Source organism: Dermochelys coriacea, chromosome 17, assembly GCF_009764565.3.
Source record: "Dermochelys coriacea isolate rDerCor1 chromosome 17, rDerCor1.pri.v4, whole genome shotgun sequence".
In the NCBI taxonomy this organism is placed as follows: Eukaryota; Metazoa; Chordata; order Testudines; family Dermochelyidae; genus Dermochelys; species Dermochelys coriacea.
The window spans coordinates 17,648,020-17,662,456 of NC_050084.1; the positions used below are offsets into that span (position 1 = coordinate 17,648,020).

At 45.8% G+C, this 14,437-nt stretch overlaps 1 protein-coding gene across 4 annotated transcripts in view; it reads left to right on the top strand.

Annotated features, from left to right (window-relative positions):
- The window catches only part of ATP2A3 (ATPase sarcoplasmic/endoplasmic reticulum Ca2+ transporting 3), a 155,591-nt gene that overhangs the window by 118,892 nt on the left and 22,262 nt on the right, over window positions 1–14,437 (top strand). For all 4 annotated transcript variants that reach the window (XM_043499309.1, XM_038375536.2, XM_038375537.2 and 1 more), the window contains exons 10-15: window positions 1,519–1,621; window positions 3,192–3,323; window positions 6,636–6,761; window positions 10,638–10,856; window positions 12,181–12,516; window positions 13,404–13,624. In XM_043499309.1, coding sequence (XP_043355244.1) covers window positions 1,519–1,621; window positions 3,192–3,323; window positions 6,636–6,761; window positions 10,638–10,856; window positions 12,181–12,516; window positions 13,404–13,624 — 1,137 coding nt within the window. The remainder of the gene's footprint in view (window positions 1–1,518; window positions 1,622–3,191; window positions 3,324–6,635; window positions 6,762–10,637; window positions 10,857–12,180; window positions 12,517–13,403; window positions 13,625–14,437) is intronic.

The following is a 14,437-nucleotide window of genomic DNA, read 5'->3' on the forward strand; positions in this document are numbered from 1 at the left end:
TAAGGAGCAAAGAGTCCTGTGGCACCTTAAAGACTAACAGACGTATTGGAGCATAAGCTTTTGTGGGTGAATATCCACTTCGTCAGATGCAATTCTCCTTCACTTCCTGTCACAAAGTGCTGTGCTGCAGTGCCATGCGCGCCTTCCATGGCTGAACTTTTGGTGTGGGCAGGGTGATTCCAACAGGGGGAGTTCGTAAAGCACTCCAGGCTCCTTTAGAAGGAGAGACGTATCTACGTGTGTTGTAACTAGGATGGACTGAATGTAAAAGTGTTTAACTCCTTCCCCCTCCCACAGTGGTTTTGCAGACATTGGCTCCCCTTTTATTAGCAAAGTGGTAGTGCATCGCAGCTGTACTTAGGCAGAGATGTTTATGAATGTCTCATCAAAGGGTACAGTTTGGCTCTATTGCTTAGGAACTGCTAATCGAGAGCAGTTGTTGTACTCATTCTCCTTAAACATCCTTGTGTGCACTGTTCTGCTCCGCACAACTCTTGGGACAAATTGCTTGGGGTGGATGGGAGGTTTTTCCCACCAGTCTTGGGCTCTGCTGGATACATGTAGAAATTTTGAACTCCTTGGGACATTCAACCTTCACGCTTTTCCATATCCTGCCATCTATCTCCTTTACTCTATCTCTTTGCCCCTTTCTAATCTTCCCTTATCCTTTCTGTGGGCCTGAACTAACGCCCACTGAAGCTTTGGGTCTGAACATGTGTTTGTGTGAGGATCATTGTTGCTGTACTTTGCCTTCAACAATGAGGGCGAGGTTTGCAACCCCCTTCATTCCCCCTGTACATCTGAAGTTACTAATCTGTGCCCTGACGAGCTACAGGCCCTTGGGAGACCAGTGCTGGTACCTTCCTTTGAGACCAAACAAGCGGTCTCTTAAACACAGCTACATTCTAGCTGTCCCTGGAGAAAAAGGAGCATTGCTTTTGAATCCAGATCTCCTATGCTACTGGAATGGCAGTCTTTCTCTTCGGATGTTTACTAACTCCGCTGTCCAAACCTGGTTGACAATGACATGTTGTGATCTTTTCTTTTTCACTCAAAAAAGAATCCTACCAAAAGTAGAAACTAGATCAAATTACAAAGGATAAATATAAGCAAGTATGTAGGGACAAAATTAGAAGGTGAAGGCACAAAATGAGATTAAACTAGCTAGAGACAAAAAGGGTAACAAGAAATCATTCTCCAAATACATTAGAAGCCAGAGGAAGGACAGGGTGGGCCTGTTACTCAATGGGAGGGGGGGAAATGATAACAGAAAATATGGAAATGGCAGAAGTGCTAAATGACATTTTTGTTTTGGTTTTTACCAAAAAGGTTAGTCATGATTGGATGTCTAACACATTGTGAATGCCAGTGAAAATGAGGTAGGATCAGAGGCAAACATAGGGAAAGAACAAATTAAAAATTACGTAGACAGTGCACTTCTCTCTTATAATGGGTTATACCAGGGATGCATTTAGCTCATTGGGCCTCTTATATGGCACATATTCCATGTAATTGCAGCCTGAAAGATGACAAGCCCGTTCGGTGTGGACAGTATGACGGCCTGGTGGAACTAGCCACTATCTGTGCTCTCTGCAATGACTCCTCTCTGGATTATAACGAGGTGAGTGTGCTGGATCCTTACCACATTCGCCAAACCAAAACTGCACAGAGGGTTTTTTAAAGATATTCCTGCTGACAATAACTAAAGACACCTCTCCCCCATACACACGAGGAGAGAGCATAAAGTAATGGAGTCAAGTAGTTAGTTTTGTGTCCATATCAAATTTGTTCCCATGGCCTACTTTGCATGCATAGTTTGGAATAGCATTGGCCAAGGCGTTCCTATAGAGTGCCCCATTCTGTTGTGAAATATATATTGTGTTAGACACAGCAGACACGCACAGATTTCTGTGCTTTTGTTTGCTCTGCAGGGGGTCGTTTTAGCTTCTAGATGGACTGTAGCCTTTACCTTTGTGTAATTGAGACAGTAGCTGCTCTGTCCCTTCAGTTGAGTGGAACTGAACTATGCATGGGTGGATTGAATACCGTGTACAGATGTGGTCCCCTCATCTCAAGAAAGGTATACTGGCATTAGAAAAGATTCAGAAAAGGGCAACTAAAACGATTAGGTGTTTGGAATGGGTCTCACTGAGGAGAGATTAAAGAGGCTAGGACTTTTCAGCTTGGAAAAGAGGAGACTAAGGGGGGATATGATAGAGGTATATAAAATCATGAGTGGTGTGGAGAAAGTGAATAAGGAAAAGTTATTTACTTGTTCCCATAATATAAGAACTAGGGGCCACCAAATGAAATTAATGGGTAGCAGGTTTAAAACAAATAAAAGGAAGTTCTTCTTCACTCAGCGCACAGTCAACCTGTGGAACTCCTTACCTGAGAAGGTTGTGAAGGCTAGGACTATAACAGGGTTTAAAAGAGAATTGGATAAATTCATGGAGGTTAAGTCCATTAATGGCTATTAGCCAGGATGAGGGTAAGGAATGGTGTCCCTAGCCTCTGTTTGTCAGAGGGTGGAGATGGATGGCAGGAGAGAGATCACTAGATCATGACCTGTTGAGTTCACTCCCTCTGGGGCACCTGGCATTGGCCACAGTCGGTAGACAGGATACTGGGCTGGATGGATCTTTGGTCTGACCCAGTATGGCCATTCTTATGTTCTTACCATTTTCAGAAGAGTGGCCTGCCTTTTGCAAGTACAAATTGCATCTGCATTCATTTTATGCCTGGGCTCAGATCCTTGCATCTTTGTGGGTGCAAAACAGATGGCCAGAGGCACAAATACAGAGGTTTGCACTCCCCACCCCTTGCAATGTATTTGTAGGAACAAATTTTTCAGGCATCAATTGAGCCTGTACCAAAGGTTGCTGGGCTTGAAAGTATTCCCCAAAACTGTGTGCATCATCCTTACAAGAAGATTGTTACACAAACACAAAGCAGCATTATTCTGACTTCAGCAGCAAGTCAGCTTGTATTAAAATCTTCAGCATTTAATGCATGGTCTGAGTTGACTCCAACGGCAGCCCTAGAGTGAGAGCGCTGCTGTTGGAATCTCAAGAACAATGCAGTAAATACAATCATCCTGGACTTGTCGTGCAGGTTAGGAGACAGAGGTCATACAGCTCATGTTTTTCTTTTACAATGAATGTTTGTGTTCCTTTCTTCCTGCCGGCCAGTCAAAAAACGCCTACGAGAAGGTGGGAGAGGCAACTGAAACAGCCCTGATCTGCCTGGTAGAAAAGATGAACGTCTTCAACACTGATACAAGCAACCTCTCGAAGGTGGAGAGAGCCAGTGCCTGCAACTCTGTGAGTAGGATGAAGGGACAAAACCTGTGGAGTGAGGGAAGGGGCAGAGGGAGGTTGCATGGCTGCTTGTGCAAGAATTCTCCCTGAGTTACCAGGATAAGAGGTTGGAGTGGACTGACCTATATCAGATTTTCAACCTCTTGAGCTCTCAAAGGAAATGGGATACCTGCACCCTAAGACAACAACTCACCACCCAGGCCAGGATTTCCAAAAGTAACTAGTGATTGTAGACTCTGTAAAGGTGCCTGGTTTTCAGAACGTGCAAGTGAAAATCGGAGCCTTTAAAAATGGTTCAAATTGGGCACCCAAAACCACTAGCCCCACCTGAAAATCTTGCTTTCGTGTCATAGAGTATGTCTACACATCAAAAGCTGTGCACCGGCTAGCCTACCTGAGCTAGCTTGACTCTAGGATAACAATGGTAGTGGGGACAGCTTTAGCCACCAGTAGTACAAGCCCAGCTCGGACCCTGTGTACGCATTCAGCTCATTAGCTCCAAAGCCTGCACTGTTTTCACTACTGCTGTTACCCGCAGTAGCTTGATTCAAACTAGCTCATGTAGGCTAGCCCAGAAACAGCATTTCCGGAGTAGAAATACCCTTCGGCTATACCACAGGGCTGAAATTTGCAATCCCTTAGTTGGCTTAGATGTTGAAAGTGCTTCTTTAGATGCACTGTATGGAGCTGGGAGTGTCTGTCTAAACCAATGGGATGCACTGTGCTCCTGTAGACCTACCATAAAGTGGTGGCCATGTCTATCCTAGGCTGTTGCAATAAAAAATAAAACAAAAAATTCCTCCTTTGCTTCCATGATGGAGCAGAACCACAATAGCTATAGTGGGTGTGCTGGTCTTCGCAGAGCGCCCGCCACCTGCTGCTTTTCTAAGTACCATGTTGTCTTACTCAGCGCAGAGCAGCTCTGTATCATATGCCTGTTGGAGCACTGTCCATGCTAGCGCTCCCACTGATGCTAACTATTGCCAATGGAGCTGAACCGGCGGTGATTTAGAAAAATAAACAAAGTGTAGTCAGGGTTTCTGTGTCTTAAGAGGTGGTGTGAAAGTCATGACGAAACGGGGAAGCTGCTTTTGCATCTAGCTTCCATTTAATGGAGTTGGACCGATTTCTGCTATAAACCTGCAAGTTTTTACACAGTCTGGGGAGGGGGTTTTTGGCAGGAAAATTGTCCCTCTTTATTTCTACTTTAGATTTAAATAACAATAAATCACCATTATAGGTGCCCTCATGATTAGACTTAGAGTTGCAAATGATGACCATCCAATAGAAAAAACAAACCATAGACAAATAATGAATGAATTCAGCCAAGCAAAAAAAAATCAAGTCAGCAGGACAGTCATTTAACATCCCCTCACTCGCCTCCCAGAAACACATGTTCAGGATTTTCTCCAAAGTCCTGTCAAATAAATGGCTTTTTGTGGGACAAAATCTTTGTTCTCCCAAGGCCAAGCAACTGCCAGATTTGTCTGACATAATACTAAGTGGTCATGCAAGAGGAAGTGTTCATAAATCTTTGAAGCTCATACAGGAGTGGATCTAATGAGGCCCAGTGACTATCTTGCTGGAATCTCAGCTGTATACATTATTTAAAATAGCAAATGCAATAAGATCAGTTATGGTCTAAACAAGTAGCGAGCATATGTGTGTGTAAATAAATTTGCTTTAAATAAATAAAATTTTGTTTTAAAAGCATGTGTGTGCATGTGTATATGTGTGTATGTAAAATAACATCCCTAAAATACAAAGCCACAATACACTAAATGCAAAACCTTCTTATAATCACAGCCTGAGTGCATAAAAGGGCATGACCACACACTAATGTCACAGATCTTTGTCTTTCCATTCTGTGCAAGATGAAAAAAAATGTGCAAGATGCTTTCTGTGCAAACGAATTTTAATGCTAAGCTGCCACATGCTGCCTGTCAAGATTGTCTGGTGCAAAACCTGTCCCCAGAGGAGCCTAATTGGAAAATGCATAGCTCAAAGCATGCACGGAGAAGGGAGGGGAAGAAAAGTTAATTTGTCAAGGGCCTGATCCAGAATTTTTGAAGTCAGTGGAAAGGTTCCTGTTGACTCCAGTGGGCTTTGGATCAAACTTTAAATGTCTTGATCTTTATCATAAGGTTAAAATTAGAGGAGAACACTATGTATTTCCCCCTCTCTATATTACAATAGCTGCAACTGAAATCAAATTAGGCAGTCATTTTCTGGAAAGACTTTAAATACCACTGCCTTCTCCCCACCCCCAAAAAAGGCCCAATCTTACAACTGTATGACCTCAAGCCAGAACTTAAAATGACTGTTTTGGCTTCAGGAGTGATAGGCATATAGAACTAGCTCCTAAATATGAAGCCAATGGCAATAATATATAAGAGCTGATCTTCTAGCCCATAACGTGTACGTGTGCGTGTACGCGTACACACAGCTTCTGTCACCATAGTAATGGAAGAGGCAAAACTGAGCCTTTCTGATAACACGAGCGTTTGGTTTGAAGTTAAAATATTTGTGTACCTGTTGATTAGTACCCAGTGCAGTAAAGCGTTGAGTGCAGTGCTTTTCTAGCATGAGACTGAGTCTATCCCAATACAAAGTGCTGCAAAGGAAGAGAGTTTGACGGTCCGTCCATCTCACTTCCAAATATTGAGTCAATTCATGGTGCCACTTGAGCTCAGATTGAAGGAGCAAAGGAGGTTAAAGCACCTGGATGCAGCTGAACCTGCAGGCAGCTAAATTACCTTGGGAAAGCTGTGGGGCTGAAAGTCCCCTCTGATGCTTTTCCTATTGTTGCTTAAATTACAGAAGCCGCCCTGACGAGTTTGTGCATTTATTTTTGACTTGTGCCGTGTGTTGACTCATCAGGTCCATTAAATAAAATCAAGTAGGGCCTGGCCATTGCCTGTCTCTTTGTCTGCATTTGACAGAGCTAATTATATAGGGTTGTCAGGCATCTGGTTTTCACGCCCCACCCCAGAGCCAATATCCCCGCCCCTGCATCCCAACCCCTTGCCACAGCCTGGAGCCCTCTTCCGCACCCCAAACCCTTCATCCCAGAGGCTGCACCCCCAGCCAGAACCCAACCCCCTGCCCCAGCTGGTGAAAGTGAGGTGAGGGTGGGGGAGAGCGAGCAATGGAGGAAGGGGGGGATGGAGCAAGCAGGGCAGGGCCTCAGAGAAGGAGTGGGGCTTCAGAGAAGGGATGGGGCCTCAGGGAAGAGGCAGTGGTGTTTGGTTTTTAGCCATTAGAAAGTTCACAACCCTATAATTGCACCCTGTTGGCACATCTGTCCCGCCACAGGTGATCAAGCAGCTGATGAAGAAAGAGTGCACCCTGGAGTTCTCCCGCGACCGCAAATCGATGTCTGTCTACTGCACTCCTGTAGGTTCCAGCCACACCTCTGCTAGCAGCAAGATGTTTGTCAAGGTAACGGACATATGCTGCATTGCCTGGTGCAGGGTGGGAGAGCTTCTGATTGTTCCACATGCTGAGTGAGGGTGGGAAGGAGTTAGCATATCCCTGGGATGCTGCAGGAATTGTTTCTGATCTCGTTTTGGGAGCCTCTAGGTACTATTGTAATATTAATAGCAATAATCATCTTCTTCCTATGTCCACCTGTACAGTTCAGAGCAGGATTAGGCTTTAATACTAAAAGCCATCATAATCCTCTTTAATAAAGTCCCTAGAATGAGCAGCCATCTAGGAAATGCCAGCTCTGATGGAAGCTATATGTGTACAGTGTCCAAAGGGTGAACACACTAAGTTAAAAGTTCTGGATATCATTGTGGGCTTCAGGTTGTCCTAGGTAGCAGAGCTCCTGAAAGTGCAGGGTAGTTGAATGGCTCGAGAGCAAGACACAGCTTGGAAAGCTTTATTTCAGTGCAGGAAAACCCCTGCACTTCCCTCGTGGTGGCTTGTGATCAGTTACCCAGCATTTTGGGTTATCCAAGTTGTATTTCCTCCCAGTTCCAACCTTATGGAAAAGCAAATGTCACTTGTCACCTGTCGGCTATTTTCCTAATGGCCTGGAGGGATTTCAGTTAGTGGACAAGATGATATGGTCAGGAGGGAGGGATAATTGGCTCATTGAAGCAATAATACAGCTGAGGTTTTGGGGTGGCTTGTTACAAGTGTCTTCACTATCAAAAGTTTGAGGAAGAGTCCAACAGTGGACTCAAGCCCTATTGACCATGCCTCCATCCAAATCTGAGTTCAGTATTATGGTACCAGGTCAGGTAATTCAGGGAAACATGCAGGTCATTTAGGGGAAGTCTGCACAGGAAGCAGTAGCCTGGGTCAACAGACTTGGGCATGCAGAGCTCGAGCTGCCACACTCAAAATAGCCGGGCTGCAGCTCAGGCTCTGAAGCCCACCCCTGTCCTTAGGCTTCACAGCCTGTACGTGGCTATTTTTAGCACGGTAGCCTGAGCTCCATGAGTCCAAGGATGTTGACCCAGGCTCTGAGACTTGCTGCCGCAAGCTGTGGAGAGGTTTCAGAGTAGTAGCCGTGTTAGTCTGTATTCGCAAAAAGAAAAGGAGTACTTGTGGCACCTTAGAGACTAACAAATTTATTTGAGCATAAGCTTTCATGAGCTACAGCTCACTTCATTGGATGCATTGGAAGCTGTGGAGATGGTCCCTTAAAGACTAGACTGATTTCTCTCTCAGTCTGGATTCTTCGTTCTAGTGACTTAAACAGAGTCCATCTTACCAGCCATCCTCTTTCCCGGCACATAACCTTTGGTGCTGGAGAACGGAAGCTTTCTGTGGGCCTCACCGTCTTTAAACACTGATGAGAGTGTGCCACCTAGCAGAAGCTAAGGATATTGAGGAAGAACCTGTGCAGTGGGCTCATCAGACTATGGCTATACTACAGAGCTCACAGTGGCGCAGCGGCATCAATGCCATTGTAGCGCTGCTAGTGCAGCCACTCTAAGCCAATGGGAGAGAATTACTCTAGCCCGCCAACAGAGCGCTGTTCACACCAGCACTTAGGTCAGTGTAATTTACGTTGCTCAGGGGGTGGCTTATTCACACTCCTGAACAACATCGCTTATATCGACTTAAGCTATAGTAAAAAGAAAAGGAGTACTTGTGGCACCTTAGAGACTAACAAATTTATTAGAGCATAAGCTTTCGTGAGCTACAGCTCACTTCATCGGATGCATTTGGTGGAAAATACACTGGACATGTAAATACACATAGAGAACATGAACTGTAAGAAGTGTGTACGATAAAACCCATTGTTCTCTGCGTGTGTATACAAATCTCCCCACTGCATCCTCCACCAAATGCATCTGACGAAGTGAGCCGCAGCCCACGAAAGCCCACGCTCAAACAAATCTGCTAGTCTCCAAGAGTGGCTATACTTCAACAAAAAAGCTTCAAAAACAGACTCCAACGAGAGACTGCTGAATTGGAATTAATTTGCAAACTGGATACAATTAACTTAGGCTTGAATAGAGACTGGGAATGGATGAGTCATTACACAAAGTAAAACTATTTCCCCATGGTAATTCTCCCCCCCACCCCACCCCCCACTGTTCCTCTGATATTCTTGTTAACTGCTGGAATTAGCCTACCTTGCTTGTCACCATGAAAGGTTTTCCTCCTTTTCCCCCCCCTGCTGCTGATGATGGCTTATCTTAAGTGATCACTCTCCTTACAGTGTGTATGATGAACCCATTGTTTCATGTTCTCTGTGTGTGTGTATGTGGATCTCTCCTCTGTTTTTTCCACCGGGTGCATCCGATGGGGTGAGCTGTGGCTCACGAGGGCTTGTGTTCTAGTGAATTTGTTGGTCTCTGGGGTGCCACGGGTACTCCTTTTCTTTTTGCGAGTGCAGACTAGCACGGCTGCTACTCTGAAACCTGTGATTAAATTATTGGTGACCTGGATTCAAATATTAAGTGGCCATTTCTTGTATTAGTACATGGGAATATCAGTTGCCAAGTCCAGGACTGATTTCTCGCTCATTGGATGGATGCAGGCTGGGAATGCAGTGGACACAGTACACTCAGACCTTGTAGGAAAGGAGTGTTTATCACTCAGTACTCACACCTCTGGGCAGTTAAGTAGTGACACTGGTAGGCTCTGAAGAGGAAACTAACCTAGTTCTGAGCAGGAAAAATAAACATATGGTTTTGAGTACAGAGATAAGGATTAAAAAGAGGGGGACATGGAGAGATTGTCAGGGTTCTTAAAGAGGAGGCAAAGGTCTCCTCCCAAAGAACAAGTAAAAGCCATGTAAAACATATTGCATGTTCTCTGAGAAAAATGCCATTGCTCTGCCCTCCCTGCACTTCAATACCACAGACTCAAACACACAACCAGACAGCTCAGTGATAGATAATGGGTTATGAAGTCTCATTCACAAGCCAGTGGCCAAAATAAAGCTTAGACTGTTAGCAACCAAAAATCCTCGCAATCAGATAGCATTTCGATGGTCTTCATGAAATGAGTTGGTGGTTTCAGGCAAGTTCCCAGTGAACAGGTCACAAATGTTGCTGTCACAAATATCACTCTTGGCAGTGTCACGAGGAAAAGGGATGACTGAGCCATAGAGGCTGAACTACCATCTCACTCAAGAGATGATCCTCCTTTGTCAGAGTGAAACATACCATGAAGAAGAGAGGGCTTCCCTTTCACAAGAATCATGGTCTTAAAAATGGTTTCAGAGTAGCAGCCGTGTTGGTCTGTTTGCGGAAGGAGGGGGAGTGCTTGTGGCACCTTGGAGACTAGCAGATTTGTTTGAGCGTGGGCTTTCGTGGGCTGCGGCTCACTTCGTCGGATGCATTTGGTGGAGGATGCAGTGTGGAGATTTGTATACACACGCAGAGAACAATGGGTTTTATTGTACACACTTCTTACAGTTCATGTTCTCTATGTGTATTTACATCTCCAGTGTATTTTCCACCAAATGCATCTGATGAAGTGAGCTGTAGCTCACGAAAGCTTATGCTCTAATAAATTTGTTAGTCTCTAAGGTGCCACAAGTACTCCTTTTCTTTTTGCGAATACAGACTAACACGGCTGCTACTCTGAAACTTAAGCTATAGTGTATACATCGCCTTTAGTTTCAGGATGGTGGTTTTGTCTCTTGAACATATTGTCTCCTTTTCTGAGACATTCTGCACTCCATGACGTGCTGTCCTCAGTGACTGCAGAATGCACTGAATACCCCAGGGGTTTAAAATGAGCTTTTGTTGATGGTTAGGGAAGTTTTCACTTGGTTGTGCTTTGCTTAGAAGTTAGGTTGCGAAGAGGCATGTGTGAGTGACTCTTGTTCCTTTTGTTTCCAAGGGCGCCCCCGAAAGTGTGATTGAACGCTGCAACTATGTTCGTGTCGGCACTACCCGGGTCCCCCTCACGCTCTCCGCTAAGGAGAAGATCTTGTCCAAGATCCGGGAATGGGGGACTGGCATTGACACCCTGCGTTGCCTCGCTCTGGCCACCCAGGACACCCCCTGCAAGAAAGAGGAGATGCAGCTGGAAGACTCGACCAAGTTCATTAACTACGAGGTGAGGAAGTGTTAAAAGTGACCCCCGGGACAGGGCGTGGGGGCCATTTCTTGGGAAATGAAGGGTTTGCTCCAGCTCTCCTTCCCTGGCACAGATGCTGACAGAAAGGGCTCTGAGAGCAGCTGCTTGGGAGGCAGAGTGGGGAGGATGCTCTGGAAATGCCAGGCTCCATGTGCCAGGGGTGCACTGAACTCCAAGCTGGGGAGTCTTCTGTCTCCTTTCTGCTCATGTAAATTATTTTGCTTCCTAATCCTGATCGCTGTCCCTCCAGGAACACACCGTGCTGCCTGCAAATGCATTTCCTTCTTCTGCTGAGTTTTCCCACCAACTTACAGATGTCTCATTGGAAGTTCCAACAGACTCAATGGTTCCGACTGGTCTCTCAGAGTTTCTACCAAAGTAGCCCAGTAGTTCTCTTGCAAACCATAGCTGCCAAGAACCATGTGACAGATGCTAGTCATGATGCATAGGCCCCAATTCAGCAAAACACTTAAACGTGTTTAAGTCCCGTTGACTTGAAACCATTGACTCAAGTACATAAGAATGGCCATACTGAGTCAGACCAATTGTCCATCCAGCCCAGTATCCTGTTTGTGATAGTGGCCACTGCCAGATGCTTTAAAGGGATTGAACAGGACAGTGCAATTTCTAGAGTGATCCAACCCCTGTTGTCCAGTCGTAGCTTCTGGCAGTCAGAGGTTTAGGAACACCCAGAGCATGGGGTTGCATCCCTGACCATCTTGGCTAATAGCCACTGATGGATCTATCCTCCATGAACTTGCTAATTCTTTTTTGAACCCAGTTATATGTTTGGCCTTCACAACTTCCCCAGCAACGAGTTCCACCGGTTGACTGTGTGTTGTGTGAAGAAATACTTCCTTGTGTTTGTTTTAAACCTGCAGCCTATTGAGCATGTGCGCATGTGCTTTGCTGAATCTGGGCCTTTATGCACTCCCAGGAAGCATGCAGATACTAAGGTGATGGGCATGGCATAAGAACCTGAACAGAATGCAATGAATAGCAACCCACTACAGTCTGTTAACTGGAAGCTCCCCGAAGAAGAACAAATCAGGATTACAGCTGAATTATTTTAAATGGAGGGTGATACTCTTTCGGGCCTGATTGTGCTCCCATTAGAGTTAGTGGAAGTTTTGTCATTGGCTGTAATGGGAACATGATCAGGGCCTTAGAGAGGAAAAGTTGCCAGGGTCTTTAGATTTTCCCTATGTGGGTTGATTTAAAAGCAGGGAGAACGACATGGCTCTGTTCCTGGAGGGGAGGGGCATAGTGAGTGTTAACATGTTTCTTCTTCTCTTGCCCTCAGACTAGCCTAACCTTCGTGGGCTGCGTAGGGATGCTGGACCCTCCCCGGAAGGAAGTGATGTCATCCATTGAGATGTGCAAGAAAGCTGGCATCCGGGTCATAATGATCACTGGGGACAACAAAGGCACAGCCGTGGCCATCTGCCGGAGGATTGGGATCTTCTCAGAGAAGGAGGATGTGACGGACAAGGCCTACACCGGCAGGGAGTTTGATGATCTCCCCCCGGAGACACAGCAGGAGGCTTGCCGCTCGGCCTGTTGCTTCGCCCGAGTTGAACCTGCTCACAAGTCCAAGATAGTCGAATACCTACAGTCTTTCCATGAGATTACAGCCATGGTGAGTTGTATGCAGGGCCCCTCATATGGGTTTACTCATATGAATCATTTTGTAAGCGTCATCTTGACTGTCAAGAGCAGGGGATGGGAGTCAGGACTTCAAGGTCCCAGACTGAGCTGTAGAGTAGGAGTGTTGCACTGTGCGGATACAAAATTTGTATTCTCATCCGATCCGCAAATGTGGTCTGCAGATTTCTGCAGATATCCACAAATTTGCAGGGCCCTAGTGTTGTCCGTTGGTTTGGAGCAAGGGTCTGTGAGCCAGGACTTCCGGATCCTGTTCCCAGCTCTTCTACTTACTCTGTGTAGCCTGGAGGAACACACTTAAGTTTTCCCATCTATACGATGGGCCATCATAATACTTGCCTTCATTACAGAGCTGTTGGGAAGCTGAATGTGAGCAGAGCGCTTGGAAATGCACCACAGCAGAGCCAAGTGGTGCTGTTTCAAGAACTACTCGATAGGTAGAAGTCCTGCCAACAAACACATATGGATTAATGTGACCCAGACTTGGTTCTCAGGCTATGCCTGCGCTCTGAGCTAGGGATGTGATTCCCAGCTCCCATAGGCATACCCACCCTAGCTGTCATCAAGCTAGCATGCTAAAAACAGTAGTGTAGCCGTGGTGGCACGGGCAGTGGCGAGTGGCAGCATAGACTAGCCATGCCAAGTACAAACCCTCTTGAGCCCTGTGGGTACATACGCGGCACCGCTGCCTGTGCTCCCATGATGACAATACTATTTTTAGCCTGCTAGCTCTCATTGACTACATCTATGCAAGCTGGGATTCGCACCCCTAGCTCATAGTGTAGACGTAGCCTTAGCTTCATGCCTAGGCCGTTTCCTTCTATAAAGTGTCCTTTAATAAAACACCCATGCTTTCTCCAGACAGGAGATGGAGTGAATGATGCCCCTGCCCTGAAAAAGGCTGAGATTGGCATTGCCATGGGCTCTGGTACAGCCGTAGCAAAATCGGCAGCGGAGATGGTGCTATCTGATGACAACTTCTCCACCATCGTATCTGCCGTTGAGGAGGGCAGAGCCATCTACAACAACATGAAGCAGTTCATCCGCTACCTCATCTCTTCTAATGTTGGAGAGGTTGTCTGGTAAGGGCTTCCAGTTCACACCTCACGCTAGGATAGTAGGAGGGATGAGAAATATCACCAGGACAGAAGTGTTCTTTCTGATACTTGGAGCTATATCCCAGTTGGTGTAAATCGGATTAGCAATGGTGCTATGTTGATTTACATCCGCTGAGGATGTGGACTTAAATAGCAGCACCACTTTAGGTCCTGCGCTCTCTGCCTCAGTTAAAAGTGGCATGGATACTTTCATTCATATTTCTACAAATTCAGTGGCTGCTACTGTAAAGCCAGCCTTTCCCTTGTTGTGGTGTGGGAACCTCTGGCTGTTTTACGGCATTTCCAATTTTGAGCACAAAAAGGAAGCACCATGAAACACTGCGGTATGATCAAATACCCTGGTATGACAAATATGCTGATCCTTAAGTGACAAGTGCTGTAGCTTGCTATAACTGCATCATTATGCAACCCCAGTGTGGTGTTGATAGAATCCTGTGAGGATATTTGTGTCTGACGGGGTGAATGAGAGACTCCATTACAATGCTCACAGCTTCTTTCATGGTGAACAATTTCCTGAAAAAGGCTTTCAGAACAAATCAGTGTGTTCTGCAGCAATCCTGGCCAGGTATTGATTGCTTGCAGAGTTAACTTTGGAACCCCTTATGTCAGAAATTCAGCAGGGACGTCTGTGCTGGTGACAAAAAGCACATTGAATAGTTGACATGCCATCTGATAGGCTCCTTATGCAAATTTACGAGTCTGGTCCCCAGTGGTGAGATGGGTTGAAACTACAACATTCAGATCTGAGTTTCAAGTTCCCTAGAGTTTGGAGGTGTT